The following is a 27,541-nucleotide window of genomic DNA, read 5'->3' on the forward strand; positions in this document are numbered from 1 at the left end:
CTTCTTGCGCTCGAGCGGAGATTGCACGCTCCCAGTTTTTCGTGTCCCTGCAAAACTTTTGCAGGTGTGATTTTTACGCTCGAGCGGGTTTCTTTACGCTCGAGCAGGTACTTTGGCGCTCGAGCGGGTAGTACCTTTGGGTGTAAGTTCTGGGAGGTGGAAATTTACGCTCGAGCGGACTGGTTTTTGCGCTCGAGCGGATGTACTTTATTCTTGTGTCTTGGCGCTCGAGCGGGCCTTATTGCGCTCGAGCGGACCTAGTTTTTTGTTCTTGACGCTCGAGCATTGTGTTCTCCGCTCGAGCGGGAATGTCGTATATCAGTTGGCAGCTGGGCATTTTAAAATCACTTTTTGTATTCTCTCTCTCTTTCTCTTACTTTCTAAAAAGACATTTTGAGAGTTCCTCTCTCTAGAAACTCCCTTTTCTCTAGGGTTTGATCTAGTTAGAGTGTTTCCTTTTCCTTCGACCTTTGTAAAAGTTGGGTTGATTGTCGAGGGCTACACTTTGATCCGAGAATATTGAGTTTTGGAGCACGTTGAGTTTCTTCATCTTCTTTCCTTGAGCTCCGAATTTGAGGTAGGGATTCCTACTCACTCTTATGGGTTTTAACCTAGATTTTGAGCTTATTGATTAAATGGTTGATTTTGGAACTTAGGGTTTCAAAATGTGTTAGAGAGGGTTTTGTGATTTTGGGCTCATAATATGTATTTTGGGTTTCAAAATGGTGTTATTGATGTTGGTTGTTGAAATATAGACCATTGGGTCAATATTGGGAAATGGGGTAGAAAACCTTAATTGGTTGTATAAATTAATTGGTATGATTAATTTGGAAAAATTGTGGTTATATGGAATTGAGTTGAAAATAATGAAATTGGTTCATTATATGGTTGAATAGTGGAGTTAGATTTATTAATCGCTCACTTTTGAAAACATTGATATTTTATTTGCTGGAGCTTTTATTATCTGTTTAGAAATAATTGCTTGGGCTACTGGTGGAGGGTAGTTTTGATTGTTGTAGACAATGCATGATGATTAGGCAAACTAAAACTAATCAATTGGTTATGTCATAGAGTATGACGGTTGATAGAATACATTAACGTTATGTATTGATTGATTGTGTATATGACCTTTGTGTATATACGTTGTGTGTGTGGGAGAAGATAGGGGATGTACTCCACGGTTTAGGGGAAGATAGGGATGGACCTCTAAACCGGATGTTGTTTGGGAGGAGATAGGGGATGAACTCCACTGATACAACTCATATGCTTGTCAGATAATGTGTTGATATAGCTCATATGCTTATCTTTGGAAGTATTGATATAGCTCATATGCTTATCTTTGAAAGTGTTGATATAGCTCATATGCTTATCTTTGGAAGTGTTGATATAGCTATTATGCATATCTGTTGAAATGTGGATACAGCTTGTGTGCTTATCTGTTGAGATGTTAATACAACTAGTATATTTATCTATTGTAAAAATAGGAAAGGTTTAATATGAGTCACTGTCTCATATAAGTGGTTGGCCAGGTTCTGAGCCATTGATATAAATTGTGAAATTGATAAGAAATAGAAATTGAAATGAAACATGAACATGGTGGTCATGAAAATGGAAATGGGTTATGAATTGGTTTATGGAAATTGAACATTTATCAATTGCTAATGTCTTAGTCATTGCTCATACTGTGTTTAGCATATCTCTACTAGGCGTTGGCTCACCCTTTATGGGACATTATTTTTAGGTACAAGTAGTATGCCACCTCCAAGGACATAGCTTGGACGATGATGAGAGTTGAAGACTCCTTTTGTTTATTTTGTTTGTATTACATGTATATCAAGCCAATGGCTTATTTTGTATAGAGTTAGTACTTTTCTTTTGTGTAACCAAGTGTTGACTTGGAAAGCTGTAAGCCCATAGGGCATTTGCTTTTGTTGTTAACATGTAATACAGTGTAAGAATTACTCTGATGAATAGAAATGATTGATTTCTTTTATATCAATGCATGTTTAAAGTAATGGGTTTTAGGTATTATTTTGAGGGCGTTACAATTTGAAACCAATTTTCATGAACATAACTCAAACATGACGTGCATGAGTTTAAACCAATTCAAAGCTTCAATTTCATGCCCTAATGAGCCAATTTCTTCCAAAACATGGTAGAATCATGAACTATGATCAAAAGATGAACATGCATGAAACAATCTCATGAACAATAACTTCAAAACTCAAGAATGGCAATATGCATGCATGATTTGAGCTACAATTCAACATATAGAACCAATTCTAGACTCAACTCTTCAATTGAGAATGAACCATGCAAGAACTAACTTAAATACATCAATGAGAGGTTGAATGTCCTACCTTGGGTCCTCAATCACAAGACTAGAATCTCAATTTGGCAAATTCTCTAACAATTCTTCCAATTTCCAAGCAAACCATCAAGTTGAACTCAATTCTCTCACTCTCTCTCACTCTTGGCCGGCTATAGCAAGAAGAAGGCTGATGCAATGTTATGAAATAAAGGCTCAATATGTTTTATATGAAGTGGCCACTAGGTGGTAGTTTGGTAATTAAGCCAACTATTGCAATTTATTCTTATTTAATCTAATTAAATCATACCAAATCACATTTCAATTAAATACACTATAAAATCACATAAATTATGATTAACATATATCACTAATCAATTTCAGATTCGATCGCCGATAAGGCCTTCAATTTGCAGTTTAAAGCATAAAATATGAACAGATAATTTAACAGTCAACAAATAGATATGCATTCAAACTAGCACAATCAATCAATCAGTTTAGTGATTTCAGTTAATTCAGTTAATTATCATAATCAGTTTCAGTTTAGCAGTAATCAGTAGGGTTATCAGTAAACAGTGGTGAGGGTTGTCACACTAGTGAACTTCGGGCAAAACTTCGGTGACTTCCCGGCGATGCTCCAGCAACTTTCCAATGATGTTAAACATTTCGACGAGTCTCCGGCGACCGTTTGACGGAAGTCAGACAGTAGTAAGATGTAATAGTGTCTGTAAATTTAAAAAAAAAAAAAAAAATTTTTGGTAACAATTAAAAATGTATAGGACTAATTAGTGCAAGTATTTTGTTTGAGAATTAACTGGATCTTGAACTTTGTATATAGAACTTATCAGTAAGCTCCCCAAACTCGAACATTTTATTAGTCGGCTTGGTTTATTTATTGGACCCACATGGTCCAAAGGTGTTTTGGGCCGAAAAGAGTATTGGGCTTTTGCTTCAAATATCAAAAAAGCCTAGAGAGAGAGTTCATGGCCGCCTCCGATCAAACATCGAAATGGCTAGCATTCTCTGTAACGCTGGTCGTCGCTACAATCTCTACATCCGCAGCCATCTCCGGTACTCTCTCTCTCTCTCTCTCTCTCTCTCTCTCTAAAACTCTCACTCTCTCTTTAAAAACGCACACTCACTGATGATGGAAAATTGCTCTCTTTTGTTGTTAGTTTATTTTGGGAGAAGAAAATCAAGCTTTGATGTGAAGGAGAACAAGATTCGAGAGCTTGAGGCATCTCTCAAGTCATCATTGGAGAAATGTAACGCTGAGAGGCAGGGTCGAATTAGGGCTCAGCAGGTATGGATCATATGTATTGTTGATGCGTTTGAATCTTAACTTTTGAGCAGTTTATCGAATCATGATTGAATTTCAATACAGTTTTTACTAAATATGGAGTATCAGCTGTTACTAATTTTGTGGGTATTTTTGGAATTCAAAAAGTGTGATAAAACTTGTCAACTTAATTATTAAAGCTTGTGCAATTCAAATAAGTAGAATTAAAACAAAATACTAATCAATAATTTATTATTATGTATTACTCAAGTGTTAAGAGTGGTTTTATGTTCAAATCTCACTCTCTTCTTTATCTAATTAATTTTTTGTTTTGAATTGAGAAATTGACACCTGACAAAAGGAGAGTGAATGACACTAACAAACCTGTTCACTTTATATAATAGCATAGATAGAATAGATAGATAGTATAGATGACCCTAAGGTCTTCCAATTGAATTCTCCCTAGATACATCTATTTAATTGAAGGTACAGAATTGTATTGTCGAATATTCAATATGATTCCACAAACTCTAGTTTAGTTCAAGTAATGTGTAAGCCCCATACAAAGGATAGGCTGTCCCTTGGCCTTAGGTCCTGACACAAGGTTAGAATTCTAGCTCTTCCAGAGTGGTATCTATGTTCAAACCTCACACTCTTCTCTATGATTATTTTTTTGTTTTGAATTGAGAAATTGACACTTGGCATAAGGAGAGAGAAAAGCTTCAGGACACTAACAAACCTGTTCACTTTATGTAAACAAACCTGTTCACTTTATGTAATAGTATAGATAGTCTAGATAGTATAGATTATAATAAACGGCAACAACAAATCAATAGTACTATAAAAAATGTCATTTTTACATTTGTCATATTAAAATTTTGAATTTCAGTAGATGTCTATATTTTTGTTAAATGTTAGAAATGACTAAAGCATAAAATCATCTTCAAATTAAAAAAAAAAAAGAAAAAAAAAGCGATAATTTGTGAAAGGGTTATTATGAATAATACAACGTTCAAATGTCAAAAGGTATCTGTGATATATATATCAAAATGTCAAAGAACATTTTAATATTTTTATTAAATGTTGAAAAGCATTTGTGATTTTTATCATTTAATATTTTATGATATTACATGAGAACGAGAGGAAATTTACAATCATTTAAATAGGACAATAATGGTAATATGCATTTGTTAATTCAATTGGTTTTTTGACTTCGTGAGAAGTGATATTAAAAGCTCGGTAGAGCTGCTTTTGAAAACGGGCTTCTATTAGGGTCGGCTTCCATTGAAAGCTTGTGACCACCAAGCATGCAAAAAAAAAAAAAAAAAAAATTAAAAGCACTTCCAACTGTAGAAGTGTATTTCGGAAGGAAGTCACCCCAAAATGAGATGGCTAGGTCTAGGATTAGATAAATCAGTACCATTTATAAAAAAAAAAGGGTAAATTATACTGACCTCCCATGAGATTTATGACAATTACATAAACCTTCCTTGAGGTTTTTGAAATGACACTAACCTCCTCTTTGATTTGGTTTTGTATTTCAAATTGCCCCCTCTACTCACTTTTGTTAATTGACAGTAACATAAATAGATGATGTCATGCACTGATTTTATTAAAATACAAATGTTGCCCCTATTCAAGTGGAAGAGTAATTCAATATTTTTTTTCTTTTTATCAATGTACCAAAGTAGTTTCCTTTCATTGGTGATGTTTTCTCTTTTCTCAACCCCCATTCCATCAATCTTCCACTTATTTTTGTTAATTTAAAAGTAATTTAAAAAATGCACGGTTTTTTTATTAGTAACTATTTTTTTATTAAAAAAGGAAAGCTCTATTTCCACACAATTAATTGCCTCAATGCACATCTTCTCTCAGTACACACACTTATTAATTTGATTATTAATTAATTATCTCAATCCACACACTAAAAGTTACAATTATACCCTTCCCTTATAATCGTTGTACACACACTACTCAACCTTCTTTTCCACACTTTTTTTTGTTTGTTTTTATGTTTTTCGGTTTAGAGATTTCGGCACTGGTTTTCCGAAAATATACATTTAATTCGAAACTTAACTTCCGAATAAAAGTGATTAGTTTGACAAATTTATTCCAAAAAAAATAAAAAAAAATTTCGGTAGTTGATGTCTGAATATAATGAAATAATTCGACAGTTGATGTCCAAATATAATGAAATAATTTGGCACTAGTTGTCCAACTAAAAACCGCTAAAGGAAAAAAAAAAAAAAAAAAAAAACACGGTTTCACACGAAAAAAATAATCTTTTCATCACTAATAGAATATAAGTCTAGAAATTAAAACAATATGAGAGTTGTAATGAGAGTATTGATTTGCAAGCAATAGAGGAGTATAGAGTGTGTAGCAAGCAAAGTGACAATAATAGAACAATTAGGGTTTAATTTTTTTTTTACTCAAAAGGTGTACAATGAGATTTTTTTTTTCTTTTTTTTAAAAGATGTGTACAGAGAATATTTTCATATAATATTATGGGTGCTGGTAGATGTCCATTATGGTCATTTTAGTTTAGGATATAATTGTCATTAAAATAATATTTCATTAAGTGTGTATACCGAGATAATTAGATGCGTGAAAATAGAATTTCCCATTAAAAAATGTATATATGTACATATATATATATATATATATATATATATCCTCATCTTGTGAAATTAAAAAAAAATACAACCAACTTTGCATGGAGAAATTTATAGTGTGCAACACTAAAAAGAATATAAGAAAGTTACGGATTTTTGTGGTGAAAGTTATGAATATTTGTGGTGTGTTATGTCACTTTGTAGTTGTAAAAAGTTATGACTGATAAATCTATGGTATGCACCCTCAAATGAAAATTACAAACTATTGTGATTATGTTATGAATTATGTGTTGTAAAAGTTACAAACCATTTGTGGTAAGAAATGTTACGAATCATTTTGGTAAAAAATGTTACTATTTATTGTGATGCTTATTATGAAATGTCATAATTATGGTACATAAACTGTGATAAAGTGCATATGATATGCTCTTTTTCCATACTACACACAATAGTAGCTCATTCATTACTACAAAAAGTGGCCAAAAAAAGGTTGACCAAACCAAATGACTAAGACACTTAACATTAACTACTTGTAAATTTTGTGCACTTGGATCACCCTTGATATAAATTGTCCCTAGAAAAAAGACATATTAAATAGAATTTGTATATTTTTTTCATAGCAGCCTGAAGCACAAGTAAATACATTGCATTTTTTGTAATGAGTAGTTTTAAGAATAAAGCGTTCCTCTTTATGATCTCTGGAGACACTGAAATTTATCAAACATTATTATACCATAAAATGGCGACATTTATCAAGGATAGTGTGAGGTAGTAGTGGGAAGGGGAAAGAAAAGGAAGGAAAATGAAGAAGAGAGAAGGTGATGTAGTGAAAGTGATAATGGTGGTGTAGAGGACGGTAATGAAAGGGGTGGGTTGGATTAGATTTAGTAGAAAGAGAAAGGAAATGAGGTGTGGGTTATTTAATTACAAAGTTGTTGTAGTGTTTGATTATAAAAATATTAAGTATTTTGATGTGTGTAGTTACAAAGATAAAAAAAAAGATATATAGACAAAAATGTATCAGATAAATATAAGGGTAAATGTGTAAAACAACCCTTTATGTTAACTTTTTAAGGGAGGCAAAGCTGACAGGGGAGCTCATTGTCATTTCAGAAACCTCAGGGGAGGTTTTTGGAATTATGGCAAACCTCAAGGGAGGTCACTGTAATTTACCAAAAAAAAAAAAATATATATATATATATTTTCACATGCCAATTCGCTTAGCGTACACACTTAATGAACACTTCCTAGTACACACATAAAAAAGTTAAAAAATATCAGTGCATATTTCTTTATTCCAATAATACCCTCATTTTCAGTTTCAAAACCTTAATTTTTCCACATTCCATCCACCCACCACTCATTTGCTGCCACTCTCAGCTCTCTATCGCCACCGCTATTACCACTTCTAACTTATCCCCTTTTATCTTAGACCTCTACAGTCAATCTCAAAAGTGGGTGGTTAGTGGTGAGGGATTATGGAAATGTATGGTACATGGCGGAAGGTGGTCGTAGGCAGAAGGGGAAAGAGGCTACGATAGGGGATGGCAGAGGAGGGAGGTGGGGTTGATGATAGAGGATAATTGTGGTGTTTTAGAATTAGGGTTTGGGCTAAAGAAGATAAGGGTATTATGGTATTTTTATTTTAGGACAAAATTGTATCAAGAAAATTTTTCATTTACACTATGTTTGGGAATCTAGGAGAGAAAAGAAAAGAAATGATTACTTAAGTAATAAGAGAAAAGAAAAGAAAAGAAATGATTGTGATTTCTCTCCTTTTTGTTTGGATAAGGAAGAAATAAAAGAAAAGAAAAGAAATGATTGTGATTTCTCTCATTCTTGTTTGGTTAGATTTCATTAAGAGAAAAGAAAAGAAATTATTTTATGTTATATTACCAAAATAACCTTTTTATATTTTCAATCATTTTATTTTTATAGGGACAAAATTGATATTATAAAAATAGTGGTTTCTTTTCTCCCCCAATTTCTCCACTTTTGAGAAGATTAAAAATGAGGCTTATAAGAGAAATGAGTTTCTCTCAATTTCTCTTCATTTTTTCCCATTTCTCTCTACTTAGGTTATCCAAACAAATAAGAGAAATACATATCACTCCATTTCTTTTCTTTTCTTTTCTTTTCTTTTCTCTCCAAATCACTCAATCCCAACATAGCGTTAGTGTGTGAATTGAGAGGAATTGGTGTGTGGAAATAGAATTACCCAACTTCTAAGTTGTGTGCTTTTATATAATAGAATGGAAATAATAGACAGATATCTGTATATACAATTTGTTTGGATATTTGACCAGACATAGTAATTCTATAAATAAATTGAGCAAAATTACTTAAGTTAGTTTTGCAGAGTGGGATTCAACATATGGTAAGAAGCACAGACATGGACACGTGGCACGATGGACATGCGGACATGCAAATTTTAAAAAAATGTAGGTCACTACACGTTGGGGATATGTGCAAAATATATAATTTTATATATTTATTATATGTCATATTTTTAAATATTTAATATATATTTTATGTCAAACTAAGAAGCACGGATTGTTTCTAAGAAGGTGACGTATTCATACCGTGTTGGACACCGACACTCTTTGGACACTTCCTGACACGTGTCCGACACTCTTCAAAACGTGTCCTATTTTTTAATTTTTTTTAAAAGATCCGAACACTCTTTGGACACTTGGAGGACATATGTGTCTATCGCTTAAACACATGTGTCTATCGATTAGACACAGGTGAAATTAATTATAAGCTCGAACAAAACAACTTATACAATAGTAAAACAAAAGCAATATAAATTTATAAGAATTAATTTCATGTTGAATTTTTTATTATCTTTGAATGATATAGTCATATGTATAACATATAATAAATATATAAAATTATATATTTCATGCGTGTTTCTCCACGTGTCGTGTCCTGTATTTTTTGAAAATTGGCGTATCGGTGTGTCGCGTGTCGTGTGTCCGTGTGCGTGTCCATGCTTCTTAGATATCAAATATTTAATTTTATTAAATTTATCAACCTTTGCTATTTTAGTAAAAAAATTAAATATATATATATATATATATATTTTTTTTGTGAAGAAAATAGTCCTTAGAGTGTCCTTAATGTGTCCTTAGCGTGTCCCAACGTGTTCACAATGTGTCTCCAGTGTCCCAGCATGTTTGACCCATATCTGGATCATGTTCAATGCGTTTTTGTATCCGACACGTGTTGGACACCTGTACGTGACCTCCGGAGAGGTGTTCGTGCTTCATATCTGATAATGAATTGGATAATCGTGTGATTTGTGGCCTTGGCTTTTGGCTTCCAAATCCCAGTATTCTTAGCTATTCAATTGATGCGGCATCTATCTTGTAATTTTTGATGATAATGTGAGCTTAATTTTCTTCTATATGTTGCAGGCTTTGAGGAAATCACTAGTCCAAATAAAGTCCGATAATTTGGAGTGGACTTCTTATCCCATGGCACCTATTGCCATCGTCCAGTCATGCTTCTCTACAAGGTAATTTGTAGTGAAAGTATATGCTAATGTTATTTTATAGGAAACAATATGTTGGTGATCTAATAATCATTTCTATGCATGTATGATGTTGCTTATCCTTTTCATAGAAGAGTCAAGTCACAGGGCAAAGGCATGCAACTAGATTTAGTGACAAAGGTTACCTATGTGTATGGTTTGAAATACATATCATTGGACTACACTGGCTGATGAGTACAAAGATACTGGATATTTTACTTGAGAAACTCCTATTTTTCTAAAGCAGACAATATGAAAATGTATACATCAATGGAAATTGTAAGTTGCGAGTACAGTTAAAAGAGTAGTTCTATTAGATGAACTTTCAGTGTCTTTTGAGAAGTGGAAATTTACATGACCTCCAGCCCCTTGTATGCATGCTTAATAACATTGCTGATAGTGTAGACAAATTTTTGAAAACATAGATTCAATGAGATGATTTGATTTAATTTTAAATCTATGGTGTTGGGGCCATCTGACTGGGGAAAAACCTTTAAATTAACCATGGTGCATTTGCGGGAAACTCCTTGCTGAGGGCCTTTGCATCCCTGGAGATTAGTCGAGCTTTGATTTGGATATTGCAGTGCCAATCAAATAAAAATAAAATAAAATCTGCGGTGTTGATTGATTGATAGAAAGGACAATGTGGCTCAATAAAATAGTAGTTTGGATTGGGATGGCTGATGCATGAAATTAACATATCGTCTGAAATAAAATAGAAAAATGAAGATTAAAACAGTGATGGAAAGGGAATGTTGGTAATGGAAAGAATTTGACAAATAACATGATTACCATCAATGACATTTTCATATCTTAGGTAGTGTGGATCTTGATAAGTAATGAATACTAACCACTCGATCATTATTTTTGGTATTTCACAATTATGTCTGTTGCCCTAATGCCATGTGTTTATAGTTAAGTGTTGTATCTTTATGTATTGAATTGTAATTGCTTTCATATCATAGTGAAATCGCAACTACTGTGGATGTAGCCTTATTTTGGGGTGAACCATGTAAATTTTTGTGTTCTTGTGTGTTGGACTTTGATTCTTGTTGTGTTTTGTATCTCACCAATGCTGGTTAGGTTTATCAATTCCTAGCACATATCCCTCATCCAAGAAGAACAGACACAAACATGGACACAAATACAAACACGTGACACAACATAGACCCGTTAACAACACAATGCAACACAATACTAACACACTTATAGAGGCCTACGGTAGGGTGATCCCTTGTCCCCGCTATTGTTTATTTTGGTTATGGAGGTTTTGGGGCAGTTGCTGTTGAGGGCAGTTCACGAAGGTCTGTTGCGAGTTTGAGGTGGGTTCTGGACCTACTTCTTTGGTTGTGTCCCATCTTTTTTATGCGAACGATGCTCTTGTAATTTGTGATGCAGACGCTGGTTACATTGGACATCTTCAGTGTTTGTTGCTGTGTCTGGTCTTTAGGTTAATCTCTTGAAGTCTATATTAATTCTAGTAGGTGAGGTGGCTCGACTTTTGGTTTTGGCAGCAATTTTGGAATGCAAGGCGGCTTCTCTACCAATTTCGTATCTTGGTCTACCTTTGGGAGTTTTTTTTTAAGGCCCTTGGGGTGTGGGACAGGGTAGTGGAGCATGTGCAATGGCGGTTGGCGGTTGGCAGTTGGCAGGGTGAAAGCGAAAATATTTATTTAAAGGAGGGAGGGTTACTTTGGTCAAGAGGTATCCCGACTTATTTATGTCAGTCCATGTGATTCTGGTGGCAGTTGCGAAGTGGATTGAGAAGTTGCAGCGGGATTTTTTATGGGGAGATGAGGGGAAAGGTTCTCATTCTCATTTGGTGGCGTGGGATTGGGTTTGTGGTTCTAAGGAGAAAGGGGGTTTGGGGGTTAGATAGTTGGTTATGTTTGATTTGGCATTACTGGGTAAGTGGTTGTGGCGTTTCGTGGGGAAAAGGGAGCATTTATGGAGGAAGGTGGTTGTGGCAAAGTTTAGTCTGGGAAGAGGGGGTGGTGTTCGGGTAAGGTGGGATAGCCTGATAATAGTGGTGTCTGGAAAGGAATTTGGTTGGGCTGGGAGGAGTTTTGGCAGAGGATTCAGTTGAAGGTAGGGTTGAGAGATAGAGTTCATTTCTGGCATGATAGAAGGTGTGGGGATACTTCTTTAGAGCAACTGTTCCCTTTGATTTTTGGGATTGTAGAAGATTCTGAGGTTATGGTGGGGGTGGTTCGAACGGGGCAAGAACAGACGGTGGTTTGGAATGTGTGGTTGTGTCGTGAGATTTAGGATTGGGAGGTGAATCAGTTGGTGGAGCTGTTGGGTTTCTTATATGGGTTGCAAGCTGGGGGTGTAGCGGAGGATTCTATGGTTTGGGTCTGTCCAAGCTCTAAGTGGCTTTTTTCTGTGTCTTTGTACTATGGTGCGCTTGTTCATGTTGATGCGGTTTCGTTTCCTTGGAAATGTGTCTGGGTGTCAGGCACGCCATCCAATGTAGCTTTCTTTATGTGGACGGCGACCTTAGGATGTATTTTGACGATTGATAATTTGATTCACCGTGGGCATATACTGGTGAATTGGTGTTGTTTGTGTTGTGGTGATACTGAATCAGTAGACCATTTGCTCGTTTATTGCCTAGTTACATCTCGGCTTTGGATGCTTATTGTGGTGTCTTTTGGTTTGGTTTGGTTTGGGTGCAGCCAGGTTCAGTGTTGGCAGTCTTGCAGAGTTGGGATGGGGGGTAGGTTTGGGAGGAGACGTTGGAAGGCGTGGATGATTGCTTCTCACTGTTTAATGTGGTTCATTTGGTTGGAGCGTAATAGGCATGTATTTCAAAGGATGTCTCATTCGATTTCTTGGTTGGAGAGGCGGTTGTTTATGGTGTTATATAATTGGGTTATGGGGTTGGTTGATCCAGATGTTTTAGCTTATGTAAATTTTGTAGAGGATTTGATGGCTTAGCTTTTTATCCTTGGGGGTTTGAATCTTGTATTCTTTGCATCATTTAGATGATTTTCTAATAAATTTGCTTATTTATAAAAAAATAAAAAATAAAAAAATACAAACATACTTAACAATACAATTTTCAAAAAAATACAAGACATGGCATGTGAGGAACATGTGCAAAATATGTAGTATATATTTATTATATGTTATATATATGAATATTGCATTCAAAGAATAAAAGGATAAAGGGGGAAATAACAATTCAAGGGTAGTTTGAAAAAAAAAAAAAAATTGAGATGAATGATAAAGTTGATAAATTTTAATAATTAAAATGATTAACTTTTTCATGGTATTGTAATTATTTTAAAAACGTACAACTGGGGTGTAATTTTGCCCCCCAAAAATACAACATGATACATTCTAAAGTTTAAAGGAGGGATTATATGTGTATAAATTTACATTATTATTAATTTTTGTAAGTCTAAATTATGGTCACATCACATGTCAGCCAAGTATCCAAAGGGGTCCGGCTCTAAATTTTTGAAAAAAATAGGAATGTTTGGATGTGTTGACATGGACACACAACCTTTTTAGAAGTGCTTGTGTTTCTGTGGCCCCTCATTATTAGGAATGCATTGTATAGGGATGAACAAAATCTCAAATTGTATCGGCAGTAAGTTTTTGGTAGTTTGGCATAAATTGTAAGATTGTGAGACTTTCTGCTCAAAGGTGGTACTAAGTATATTTTAATTGATTTGGCTAAATTTTCAGATTTTTTTGATGAATGTCCTAGAAATACCATGAGATTTGGGTGAATAATGAAAAGTTAGAAATTTATGTTCTTTTTTTTTCTTTGCTATTGAGGAACCTCTCTAAGGTAGGGCCACTTTGTGCCCAACCCAAAAATAGTTTTCTGGCCCCCAAATATTGCCAAAATTTTATGTTAAAGTAGTTATTAATATATAAAAAATCTATTTTCAATTTCATTTTTTTAAGTAGTCAAATATTCCAACTACTCAATAAAATTTGAAAAACATTATTTTAATCAAATTTTTTTCATTTGAAACTACAATGCATCTTGAATTGGTTGGGGCATATTCAGATTTGGCAGAAAGGGCTCAAAACCACCATGTTAAGAACTTAACAAAAGGGTGGTTTTGTACATAGACTTTTGTGTTGCTCTAAACTGCTTTTTATCTAAAAGTCTGACAACTCGGCTACCCGTGTATTGGGTAAGTTTGGGCACATCACCAAGAAGTAGGGTTGAGCATAGTTTGGTTTTAAAAATAATCAAGGACCAATCTGCTATCTACGGTTCCATAAAATTTGGAACCAAACCAAACCCAAAAACCATAAAACCAAACCAAACCGAACCATTTAGACGCTATTCGGTTTAGTTTGAAACCATGTTTCTAAAACATGTCATGCACATGAAATCATGACATTTTTTTTCAAACAATTAAACCAGTCATCAAGCAAACATTATTCAATACTATTCAACAATTAACAATTACCAAAAACATATTATTCAACAATTAACCACTAGCACTGTCATGCAAACACAAATTTCAAACCTAAAATTCCAGCAAGGCTACATCAGATTAGCCACATAACTACATAATAAAACGTTGGTAAATAGGCAATTGGAGCAACGCCAGATTCACAACATCAGCACATAGCAGCAAACTTTGGAGGTGGAGAGAGAGAGAGAGAGAGTTCACTTCAATCGCCTCATAGGCACATAGCAGCACAACAGTGAGGGTTGTGAAATGAGATTGGGGCTATGAAATTGTATATATACAAAGTTGTGATCTTTTACTTCAAGGTGCATGTTAGCAAAGTTATATTATATATTTTTATAAATAAATGGTTCGTTTTGGTTTTAAATCGGAACCATGATCTTGAATCCACAAACTGAACCGTTACCTGTGATTCACTTAAGTTGTGAACTAGGACAGAAATGAATATTAAAAAAACCAAACCAAACCGTATAGTCTGGTCTGGACTGGACCAGTTTGCAATTTTTCCGGTCAGCCCTACCAAGAAGGTTTGCTGAGTTTACTGTTTGTCCCAGGGCTTCTTGACTACTGGGCAAATCAGAAACAAAGCTCCCATTGCACTCCTAAAAGTGGAACCTGTTGTAAGATAAATTGATAGAAAGAGAATAAATTGTATGTATTATGATTGATATCTTTTAATGGTGTGTTGAGCTCTCTCCTTTATAGAGGAGAGGGAGAACAATTACAAACCGAAAGTAGAAGCACAAACCAAACAACATTATTAAAGGTACATTATTAAAGCATACTAATTATTATACTAACCTAATTATTAAAGCAACATTTTACATATTATATTCTAACAGCCCCCCTCAAACTCAAGGAGGATAGGAACCAACCAACTTGAGTTTGGAGAGAGTAACAAAACAGAAAAATAATCTGAAAAATAAAAAATGGATAGGAGACACTGTATGGTCGTGTCAGACCGTTGTAGAAGACTGTATGGTTATGGCAGACTGATGTAGAAGACAGTTTATGGGGTCATGTCGGACCGTTGTAGCAGACAATGCTGTGACAGTTGTGACAGTTTACGGAGTCTTGCTGGACCCTTGTAGAAACTAACCGGAATCAATGTCGGGACAGTTTACTGAGTCTTGTCGGACCCATGAAGGAGCTAACCGGAATCAATGTCGGGACAGTTTACAGAGTCTTGTCGGACCCATGAAGGAGCTAACCGGAATCAATGTCGGGACAGTTTACAGAGTCTTGTCGGACCCATGAAGGAGCTAACTGGAATCAATGTCGGGACAGTTTACTGAGTCTTGTCGGACCCATGAAGGAGCTAACCGGAATCAATGTCGGGACAGTTTATAGAGTCTTGTCGGACCCTTAAAAAGTCGCACCCTCAAAAGGTGTGCCCAATCTTTCAAAAGGCGTGCCATCAAAAGGCGTGCCCAATCCATAAAAAGGTGTGCCGGACATTATGGCGAGGCGCGTGACTACCTTGGCTTGCGCGCCCGTTTTGTCGTCTGTCGGCAAGTGGCGCGCGATGCGCGGATCGGCCCTGGCTATTTAATCCAAGGGTGAGGCGGAGGCTGTGCAAACCAGTCTGAAACCTCTGAACTCTCGGAGAGCTTGTCTCTAAGAGTTGCAAATCTTGAAACACTCTGTAACCAACCCTGTCTGACAGTACCAATCGGTAATCGCTGCTTCTCTGAAACACTTAGCAACCCAAAAACATGGCCTCGTCTTCCCGTTCAGCTACCCAAAATATGGCCTCTTCGTCCCGTGGTCTGCTCACTCTCTTTCCCGACCTCAACGAGTCAACAAGAGAGATAACTGGTGCGGTGGCCAGTGAACCTCAACCAAGCGCCTCTGGTTTTGCTCCGTTGAACTTTCCGATGCGGTCGGTGGAGCAAAAAATGGCGGTGCAAACTGATATTGAGGCCAATCAGTATACTTTGAAGTCATGTGTGGAGACCATGACGGCGGTCACAAACCTGTCGCACCGACTGCAGAGTAGGACAAATGAGGTGCAGCAGTTAAACGCCCAACTGGCTCTGCTTCAGCGCATGTATAAGGATGCGCGAGCAGAGATAAGTATGCTAAAGGCGGAAAATAAGGAGCTGAAGCGGAAGGCCACCGTTATGTTCCGATTTGGAGGGCCGCCGTATGCTGCAGTAGAGGAGCAGGGAGTAGTGATCGTGCCCAGTGGAGTGGGAAACACGGAGGCAACACCGTCAAGGGCCGCCCAGGACGGAGGCAAAAAGAAGAGACTGGCGACAGAGTAGTGGAAGTGAGGTCGGTGGGTGGCCGTCTGCAGAAAAGAAAACAAATGTTTTGGTGTTTGTTTTGTTTTGTTTTGTTTTTTTATTTTTTTTTGTGTTTTTTTTTTGTGTTTTTTTTTTGTGTTGGGTTTGGAATGGTGAGCGGGGTGAATCCCTGATATGAATAAAACAAGTGTGTTTTTGCAAACTCGAATGGGAGGTGTGGTAATGTAGAAAAATCAACTGGAATGAATGTAGTTTTTTTTTTTTTTTTTTTTTTTTTTGTGTTGGTGAAAATAAGAATAATAATAATAAATAAAATGAAGTGGTGGAAGCCTGTGGAATCAATGAAGGCTAGTATAATATATTGGAGTGGGGAAAAGAATGATGGGAATGTTGAGTATATAATAAAATAAAAATGGGTATTTGAAAGAGATTAAAAAAGGGGTTTAGAGAAAATAAATAAAAATAATAGATTTGGAAATCAAACGGAAGAAAGAGAGAGGACAAGCCCACGTGGGTGGCTTTTTTTTTTTTTTTTTTTAAAAGATAAAATAAAATAATAAAATAAAAAAAGTGTCATAAAAGGGATCAAAATAATAAAATAAAGAAAGTGTCATAAAAGGGATCAAAGAGCACATGGGTTCTGAGGTTGTTCATAATAATAATAAGAATAAAAGGAATTAGTGGAGAGAGGGTAATTAGGATTATAACTTGCTTTTGCTAGTGGGAGGTCCCACCAGCACTATGCACTTCAAAATTGTGGAATGGTGAGAACTCGAGAAAGCGGGGCTTCTTCGCTGGAATATTTCCGGGTTTTAGAAAGAAGTCGCCAAGCTATCAATATCAACAACCTCAACAGCACAAATATTCAAATGCTTGGCCAGTGCAAGAGAGTTTTGTGATTCCAGATGAAGATGAGCCTCCTTCTATTGAAACCAGAAGCCATACTCCGTGGAGGTGTTGCCCAGTGGAGAGCTCTTGGTTCTGGACTCTGCTAACAGTAATCTCTACAAGATCTCTTCTGCTTTGTCTCAATATAGCCGACCGAGGCTGGTTGCTGGATCTGCTGAAGGATACTCTGGACATATAGATGGGAAAGCTAGGGAGGCAAGGATGAACCACCCAAAGGGACTCGCAGGAGAAAAAGTCCATCTTGACTCAGTGACAGACCTAGATGGGGTAGAGAGAGAGAAGTTTTGGTGGTAGCGTGAGTGCTCCTCAGCTCCGGCGATCACGACGACGGTGGTGGTGCCATCGCCGGCCACAATGTCTTGAGATTTGGAGAGTTCGACGAGCATGGAAAGTGGGTCAATTCATGATATTATACGGAAGACCAAGAAGCTCCAGACTAAGGAAATTATAAGGATTGCTGCGGATGTGGCAGAAGGGATGAAGTTCATGAACGACCATGGTGTTGCATACAAAGATCTGAACACACAGAGGATCTTGTTGGAAGATGCAGCGGAGTGAAGGCATGCGTAGAAATCTCCAGCGGGCAGCGAAGGCAAAGTTGTCAGCCGGGCTGCCCGCCGGTGAGAAAGAAATACAGGCCTAAATCTTATAGCTCTGATACCATGTAAGATAAATTGATAGAAAGAGAATAAATTATATGTATTATGATTGATATCTTTTAATGGTGTGTTGAGCTCTCTCCTTTATAGAGGAGAGGGAGAACAATTACAAACCGAAAGTAGAAGCACAAACCAAAAAACATTATTAAAGGTACATTATTAAAGCATACTAATTATTATACTAACCTAATTATTAAAGCAACATTTTACATATTATATTCTAACACCTGTGACCTCTCCTTGTGGGAGAGTCATGGTAAGGAGACGTCATAGTGGCCAATAGGTTGGCCAACTTGGCTAGAGCCTGTTGGTTTCAAATTTATATTCTTAAATAAATTATATATTTACTGACTTGTGAAAGCTCGATCCAAGCCTATCCCATTGTGAATATGTTGTCATGTCATCCGTAAGGATAGGGATAAGTGAGCAACCCAAGCAGACTACTGGACATTCAAGATTGTTTTGGCTTTACAAATCATGTTTAAGTCTAGCATCAAGTCCCATTAGCACGTCTGAGCTTGTTGTATGAAGCATAGCATTGAGTTCCACTAGCTTGTCTGAGCTTGCTGTGTGAATGTTTGGTTTAGCTTGAGCTTATGAATAGGCTTTATTTGTAATGACACCTTACATATGTTATTACTTATCAACTGTTTAATATGTAAACTGTCTAATTAGTCAACTGTTTCCCTTAGTTTTTTTCTTTATATTTCTTATATAGTTGTCACAACAATCTTATAAAGTGCCATCAAATAATCCATGAGATAGGGCTGCTAAAAGCTTGCACATTAGGCAACCAAACTCCTCACATGAGCTTTTGATCTTCACCCATTTTATTTAGAGAAAAGCCCGAATTGGATTAGGCGATCTTGAAGCTTGTGGTGCGCGCAAGTTGCTTGGCTTGTTTTGCACCCATCATTGAAATAACTACCTTCATGTGCATGCAAACATGATTTATGCATGAATAGGTGTCTGATGTATTATCACTTTTGATGCATGTAGGAATGGGACACCTAGGCAACCTTTACTTGTACCTCTTGCTCGGGCACGCTTGCTATTTGATCCAGTTCGGGTTCCTCCAGCATCTCTTGAGGGTCTTGAAGAATATTCTCATTGTTGGATTATATATGTGTTTCATTTGAACACAAATCTTGAAAAACTGTGGAAGCATCCAGCAAAATCAAAGTTTAAGGCGAAGGTATGTGGTTCTACTTTTTATTTTTTTTATTTTTATTTTTATTTTTTATGTATACTTTAGCTATGTTACTTGGTTTTGAGTACAGGTGTTGGGTGTGTCAGTGTGTATGTGACTACTTGTCAAATTCATATAATTGCTGTCTAAGGACACAAGGACACCAACCTATTTATATTGCTTTATATTTTTCTTTTATTATTTTCTATGGTAAAATGGTGTTTACAAGGTGACAAACATTTCGTGCATAATATGAGAATTTTATGCGCAGTTATATGGTGAACTTGAATAACTATACATGCTTGTGAGGTGAATGTCCAACTTTAAATGTTTTACACATTCCATAACATTATTCAAGTGCCTAACACAAGTATTTCACACATGTCCATGTAACATGAACTTTTGTTTTTATTGTGTTGTGTCTTGAATGTTCAAACTTCTAAGAAAGTTTGGTGGATGGATAGGTGAGAGTACCTAGATTGGAAGGAGGAAAGATGGGATTATTTGCTACAAGATCTCCACATCGGCCATGTCCCATTGGGCTTACAGTGGCAAAGGTAAATATGAACTGTTTTAAGTGCATACTTCAAATCTTTTTTTTTTCAAAGCATTTTTTAAATTTATTTTCTGTAGGATGATTTCCAGTGTATTATGAGATATGGAAGTATCTGATCAAAGTTTGGAAACTAGGAGACAAGGGGAATTTCTTAAAAATGCCCACCCCAGCTGCTCTTAGTGGAATACTTCAAAGAAATATATTCCTATGGAAATCCTATTAATAGGAGCATCTTTTCTTTAATTTTACCTCTTAAGGAACTTACTTCTATATCATGGCATGAATTTAGAAAGCTTTTGTTTAACAAATGATAGATTACATCCCACTTATGAAGGTAGTGTAGGTTCTTGCCCTAGTGGTACATTCTAGCTTCAAGTCAGCCTTAATTTACTACTGGGGAATGACATGGTACTCCATTTCTGTAATACAGGAGTTCGAGGGTCATTGTCAGCATAAATGGCACGTTACAAAATTCATTTCTGAACCACATTGATGTGTAATGGGAAGTTTAATGTACTTGATACTGGTACTCTCACCCCAACCATTCTTTTTCCTGTGTTTAGTACTAGGATGAATCCTTTACATAATACCTAGTCTCGTTCTGACAGATTTTGTTTTCAATATTCTACATTTATGATTTTGAGTGAAAAGTGTATGCCTGAGCTAGATATGCCCTCGGAGGAGTACATTATATTAATGCAGATATACTTTTTTTCCCCCCTAATTAGGTGGAGGCTGTTCATGAACATATGGTTCTACTTTCTGGTGTGGATCTAGTTGATGGAACAGTAAGTTTTTAATTGCTCCATTAATAGCCAGACTAAATAAACAACTATATTATTTCTTTTTAGACACTGTTTAAATAAAAAAAAGAAGTTTATCCTCATGGTTTGAATTTATCACCAGCCTGTCTTGGATATCAAACCTTATCTTCCATACTGTGACGGCATCCAAGGTGCAACAGTGCCCACGTGGGTAAAGGTACTATCTCCATAATTTATTAACTACTTGTAATTTCACATATCTTCTATATTGGAAGTATTTGTGAATATTATATTATATCTTGTAATTTTCCTCTTTGAATGAGGAAAATAACTTCAATTGTGATTTTTATGAGGTTGAGTTTTAATATATAACTAGAAGGCCATTACCTAGTGTTGGTCTGCTGATGCTAGGTGCTCAAGCTGTAGGCTGGGTACAGCCTTAGTTATTTGCAGGGCTGTTCACAGGCCGGTTTTAGCCGGGGCAGGTCGTTTCTGACCCGAGTCGCAGAGCTGTGGATTGAAGAAAATGGACCTGCATCTGCCCTAATTGCAGGTTGCGGTTCATGCGGGTGGGTGCGGATCAGTTGGGCGGGTTGGGCTTTTGTTTTTTTCATGTGATTTTCTTGTTGGGCTTATGTTTTTGGGCTCTTTTTTTTAAAACTTATTTACTACAATTTAATTAATTTTAATAGGCCAAAATATGTAAAATTAATAGTGATAATATTTTAAAACCTTACATATGTAAAATTAATAACTCAAAATATCAAAATATAATTAACAGATTAAAACTTGTAAAATTAAAAACACTCCAACAATGCTTCAAAACATTAACAATTAACGGCTTCAACTAAAGCATTAAAAACCTATTCTTCAAAAGTCATAAAATCCTTAATATGTCAATCCAACACAGTTAAAAGCCATCCAAAATGCTAAACATACTATAAACTAGTTCTCCATTAATTTTACATTCATCCAAAATGTGATAATTGTTAAAATCCACCTACTCTCCACCTACTTCACCCACTTAAACCTACTCCACTAAACCTAACCCACTACACCACTACCACCTCACCTACTCCACTAAACCTAACCCACTACACCACTACCACCTCCACTTCACCTACTCCTTACCTACTAAACCTAACCCACTACACCACTACCACCTCACCTACTCCACTAAACCTAACCCACTACACCACTACCACCTCCACTTCACCTACTCCTTACCTACTACACACTCACCCTCTTCTATATATAGGAATCATGAATCATTGTAATAGATATCAAAATATCAATCAATAATAATACATACAATTTATTCTCTCTCTTTCTCTATACATTATTTCTTACATGGTATCAGAGCTGGTTTAAAACCTAGTATTTTCGCTTCCCCGGCGGGCGGCAACCTCACCTTAGCCGCCCGCCGGACCTCAACCTATTCCGCTGATAAAATCAACAAAGATTTGTGCAACTGTAGTCATGTGTGAGGCTGATGGAGAAGAATTCTTCACCTCATATGACGAGACAGTCTGGAACTGGAAACACTGCAACATTCTGCTCTGGAATTCTGCAGCAGCTAGATTATAGCTTGGTTGAGTGCCAAGCTTTGGTTCTTCCACCCACTCTTGAACTTGCCCAGCAAAGTGTGAAGGTTCATGCTTGTGTTGGAGGGACTAGTGTGCGCGAAGATCAGCGCATTCTCTCCAGTGGGGTTCATGTTGTTGTTGGTACTCCTGGTCGTGTGTTTGACATGTTGCGGAGACAATCACTTCGCCCTGTTTACATCAAAATGTTTGTCTTGGATGAAGCTGATGAAATGCTGTCACGAGGTTTTTAAAAATCAGATCTATGATATTTTCCAGTTGCTGCCACCCAAAATCCAGGTTGGGGTGTTCTCAGTTGCTGCCACCCAAAATCCAGGTTGGGGTGTTCTCTGCCACAATGCCACCAGAGGCTCTTGAAATCACCAGGAAATTCATGAATAAGCCTGGAAAGAGAAAAAACTCATACTAGGATTTGCGAAGTGATTCGCTGCAGGAATTTTGGCTTTGGATGAAACCCTTACCATACTCCACTCATTCTCTCCAACTGTTCTAACTTTTTATTTTTATTATTATTATTATTATATCAAATAATCAATGCACTCATGTTCCCCACTAACAGTGTCCACTTTTGACCCAAACCATTTTCAATCCATTATTTCTCCTTCACCTTTTGCACCCCACTCACCGACTCTCTCTCCACTTTATCAGATGGGTTTGTCCCTCTCTTTCCTCCATTTGATTTCAAAAATCACTTATTTTTATTTATTTTTTCCAAGTCACTTTTCCTCTTTTTTAAATACCCCACTTTATTTTGAAACAATCGCACTGATGTTTTTCATATAATCCATCTATAAATATTTTTTATCTATTTTCTTTCTCCCTTGTTTTCTTTCATTTTATTTTTATTTTTTCAACAAAACACTCCCAAAACAAAAACAAAAACAAAAAAAAAAAAAAAAAAAAAAAAAAAAACATTTTACAAACTTGTCATTTCTTCATGCCGGGGATCAACCCCGATCAGCATTTTACACCATAAAAATAAAAAAAAAAATAAAAAAAATAAAAATAAAAAAAACACAAAACAAAACAAAACACAACCAACACAAATCGGAACAGTGGGATTTTTCTTCTCGCCTATTCCGCCGGTCTTTTCTTCTTGCCACCGTCTTGGGTGGCCCTTGCCGGTGTTGCCTCCGTGTTTCCCACTCCACTGGGCATGATCACTACTCCCTGCTCCTCCACTGCAGCATATGGCGGCCCTCCAAATCGGAACATAAAACTGGCCTTCCGCGTCAGCTCCTTGTTTTCCGCCTTTAGCACACTTATCTCTGCTCGCGCATCCTTATACATGCGTTGGAGCAGAGCCAGTTGGGCGTTTAACTGCTGCACCTCATTTGTCCTACTCTGCAGCCGGTTCGACAAATTTGTAACCGCAGTCATGGTTTCCACACATGACTTCAAGGTATACTGATTGGCCTCCACATCCGACTGCACCGCCATTTTTTGCTCCACCGACCGCATCGGAAAGTTCAACGGAGCAAAACCAGAGGTGTTTGGTTGAGGTTCACGGGCCACCGCACCTGTTATCTCTCCTGTTGACTCGTTGAGGTCGGGAAAGAGAGTGAGCAGACCACGGGAAGATGAGGCCATGTTCTGGGTAGCTGAACGGGAAGAAGAGGCCATGTTTTTTGGGTTGCTGAGTGTTTCCGAGAAGGGTTGGATACAGAGTATTTACAGATTGTTTCAGAATGACAAGTTCAGAGGTTTCAGTCTGGTTTGGTTTCCTCTGCCTCCGCATTGGTTTATATTGACACTGACGACGCGGCCGACACGCCGCTCTGTCGCTCACGTGTCTCGCCGCGTCTCCGGCTCACCTTTTGATGGCTCGACGCTTTCTGTCGGGCACGACTTTTGATGAAGTGGGGCGCCTTTTGAGGGCGCAACTTTTGATAGCACGTCTTTTTATGGATTGGGCACGCCTTTTGATGGCACGCCTTTTGATAGATTGGGCACACCTTTTGAGGGTGCGACTTTTTAGGGGTCCGACAAGACTCTGTAAACTGTCCCGACATTGATTCCGGTTAGCTCCTTTATGGGTCCGACAAGACTCTGTAAACTGTCCCGACATTGATTCCGGTTAGCTCCTTTATGGGTCCGACAAGACTCTGTAAACTGTCCCGACATTGATTCCGGTTAGTTTCTACAAGGGTCCAGCAAGACTCTGTAAACTGTCACAACAACTGTCAGAACATTGTCTGCTACAACGGTCCGACATGACCCCATAAACTGTCTTCTACATCGGTCTGACACCGCCATCCAGTGTCCTCTACACCGTTATGACACCACCATACAGTGTCCTCTACAACGTTATGACACCCCCACACAGTGTCCTCTACAACGTTATGACACCACCATCCAGTGTCTTCACCAATGGTCTGACACGACCATACAGTGTCACCTATCCTCTTTTATTTTTATGTATTTTCTTGTTTTGTTACTCTCTCCAAACTCAAGTTGGTTAGTTCCTATCCCCCTTGAGTTTGCGGGGGGCTGTTAAAATCCACCTACTCTCCACCTACTTCACCCACTTAAACCTACTCCACTAAACCTAACCCACTACACCACTACCACCTCACCTACTCCACTAAACCTAACCCACTACACCACTACCACCTCCACTTCACCTACTCCTTACCTACTAAACCTAACCCACTACACCACTACCACCTCACCTACTCCACTAAACCTAACCCACTACACCACTACCACCTCCACTTCACCTACTCCTTACCTACTACACACTCACCCTCTTCTATATATAGGAATCATGAATCATTGTAATAGATATCAAAATATCAATCAATAATAATACATACAATTTATTCTCTCTCTTTCTCTATACATTATTTCTTACAATAATAATAATAATTAGAACTAAAATAACTTGTTTATAAACTTCAACCAAAACCCGAAAGAAATAAAATAAAACAAAAAAAGAAAAGCTTGCAAAGCTCCACCACCACATCCAACTTCCAAAAGTTTCATGCATAGCAAAAACCTCCAATTATCTGCAATATGAAGGAAAATTAGGAGATCATTAGCAATGGAGAAACTATAAAAAATAAAGTGCAATGAACACTACAAAGTCTCAAGCATAATGTGATAGATAATAGATATAGTGTGAAGCAAAATAAATGTAAATGAAAAACTTACCAATGAGCCAGTAGACACTAAATTTCAATTGTATTTGTAGCATCAACATTAGAACTTGGGCTTGAAGATGAGCTTGACTTCAAAGTACCTAACCATGAGCAACAAGAGAAGATCAATAAAAATTGTATAGTAAATATAGCAATAGAATTAAAAATCATATTGCTCAAATTCCTCCACCTCATCCATTGCCTTTCGATGAGAAGTCAGAAGGTTGCTTCTAAGCCAATTTTGAGTACATACAAGAGTTTCAACCACGGAAGGGGCGAGTTAACTACATAACGGATCAAGAATATGCCCCCCGGTACTAAAAGCCGACTCCAGCGCAACGGTAGAAATAGGCATGGCTAACCCATCCTTTGCTATTTGCAATAGCACTCTATATTTTGTCGCATCAACCTTCCAACCAAGTATTTTTCCAATTCCGACTTACTTTCACTAGTGAATCGATCCTCCAAATAGGAACTAAATTAAGACTCAATGAGAGAATGTGGATCATCATCTATCACCATTTCCGATACTTTACTCACACTTGGGACTTTCTCATTTGATGAATAAGGTGTGGCATAATGGTTGTATAAATGAGTCAAACAAGGATTAACCTTGTGCACCATGTCATCCACCTTATTCTTATCTCCAAGAAACAAATTTGAGAAACAAAACTCCAAGAATGCCATCTTTTTTGTAAGATCAAGAACAATGGTAACATACAATAAGATATTGATCTTATTCCCATCCCCCTCCAATACTTGTTAAACTTTTGTTTCATACTCTTTGCGATTGTGTACAAAACATCATCATCCTCCAAAATTAATTGATTGAGCTTTCAATAACAAATATTTCTCTATAAAAAGCATTAGATGTAACAAAAAGGGACCCTACGATAAAATAGTTTTAAAAATCTCACAAACAACCTATATTTCTTCCAGTCGTCCTCATTCATAATCCTCTTATCCCACCATCAACATCCTTTAAGTAAGTTTTAAAATTAGAAGTCTCATACTTCAGTTTAGAAAAAACCTTCTTAAATTTTTTGGCGGTCTCTAACATTAAATATGTCGAATTCCATCTTGCGGGCACATCTAAGCATACAAGAGACTTTGTTTCAATTTTTAGTGTGGCTGCACACCTCCTAAACAATCATGTCGGTTAGGAGAAGACTTCACATATCTCACTGCAAGCCTAATATTTGCAATAGAATAATCTATTTCCTTCAACCCATCGCTTACAACAAGATTTAGAATATGTGCACAACAACGCATATGGAAAACTTATATGATTCAAGATGGTCTCCTTCCACTTTTTGGTATTTCTTTTTAAGAATTGAATGGTAAGATTATTGGATCTAGCATTATCAACTGTTAAGGTGAAGATGTTATCGCTGTACCACTTAAACAAACATGTCATAATTTTTTTTTACCCAAAGTTTCCCCCTTGTGATCTTCAACTTGTTGGAAATGAATGATTCTTTTTTGTAGTTTTCAATTATCATCAATAAAGTGAGCCGTTAGACATATGTAACACAAATTTTGAATAGAAGTCCATGTGTCTATAGTGAAACAAATTCGGCGACCCTTCATGGCCTTTTTCAACCTATCCCTTTCAATTTTGAATAGGTTAACCACATCTCAAGCTATGGTATGATGAGATGGGATTAGTGTGAATTGGGTTGCATAATATTACTAAATCTTCTAAGGAACGAAACAAAGTGTGTGAATTTGTGAATTTGAGTAACAAAACTGAGCAGCCTCACACGCACTCGTCCTCTCACTGTCTCATCTCTCTCTCTCTCTCTCTCTCTCTCTCTGTGCGGTGACCGGCGATCGGCAATGCACGGCAACTAGCGGCAACACCTTTGGCGTGCTTTTGGCTAGGGTTGCTTTTGGGCTACACCTTGGGAGCTTTCTCTCTCTATTTCACATCTTCAAGTAAATTTCTACGACCAATACACCCTTTGTTTGGTTCCTTAAAAAGATTTTGTGATGTTTTGCAAACCAAATTCACACCAATCCCATCTCGTCATACCATAGCTCGAGATGTGGTTAACATATTCAAAATTGAAAGGAATAGGTTGAAAAAGGCCATGAAGGGTTGCTGAATTTGTTTCACTATAGACACATGGACTTCTATTCAAAATTTGTGTTATATGTGTCTAACAGCTCACGTTATTATTGATAATTGGAAACTACAAAAAATATACATCAATTTCCAACAAGTTGAAGATCACAAGGGGGAAACTTTGGGTAAAAAAATTATGACATATTTGCTTGAGTGGAACA

The 27,541-nt window shown here is 36.8% G+C and overlaps 1 protein-coding gene and 2 long non-coding RNA genes across 3 annotated transcripts in view; 2 read left to right on the forward strand and 1 right to left on the reverse strand.

Annotated features, from left to right (window-relative positions):
- Positions 1 to 3,230: 3,230 nt before the first annotated feature.
- The window catches only part of LOC114270064 (tRNA-thr(GGU) m(6)t(6)A37 methyltransferase), a 29,243-nt gene continuing 4,932 nt past the window's right edge, over positions 3,231 to 27,541 (forward strand). The window contains exons 1-7 of the mRNA XM_082924594.1: positions 3,231 to 3,379; positions 3,484 to 3,611; positions 9,622 to 9,722; positions 18,999 to 19,194; positions 19,653 to 19,745; positions 20,473 to 20,532; positions 20,651 to 20,725. Of these exons, the coding sequence (XP_082780720.1) occupies positions 3,292 to 3,379; positions 3,484 to 3,611; positions 9,622 to 9,722; positions 18,999 to 19,194; positions 19,653 to 19,745; positions 20,473 to 20,532; positions 20,651 to 20,725 (741 nt within the window). The 5' untranslated portion in view covers positions 3,231 to 3,291. The remainder of the gene's footprint in view (positions 3,380 to 3,483; positions 3,612 to 9,621; positions 9,723 to 18,998; positions 19,195 to 19,652; positions 19,746 to 20,472; positions 20,533 to 20,650; positions 20,726 to 27,541) is intronic.
- LOC145824558 (uncharacterized) lies at positions 22,265 to 22,666 on the forward strand. Its single transcript, XR_014366323.1, has 2 exons — positions 22,265 to 22,391; positions 22,429 to 22,666. It is a non-coding gene; the product is annotated as an uncharacterized LOC145824558 (long non-coding RNA).
- Positions 24,519 to 25,219, reverse strand: LOC145824557 (uncharacterized). Its single transcript, XR_014366322.1, has 2 exons — positions 24,757 to 25,219; positions 24,519 to 24,702 (listed from the first exon to the last, which is right to left on the reverse strand). It is a non-coding gene; the product is annotated as an uncharacterized LOC145824557 (long non-coding RNA).

Source organism: Camellia sinensis, chromosome 4 (assembly GCF_055761805.1).
Source record: "Camellia sinensis isolate YWXY chromosome 4, ASM5576180v1, whole genome shotgun sequence".
NCBI classification, from domain to species: Eukaryota; Viridiplantae; Streptophyta; class Magnoliopsida; order Ericales; family Theaceae; genus Camellia; species Camellia sinensis.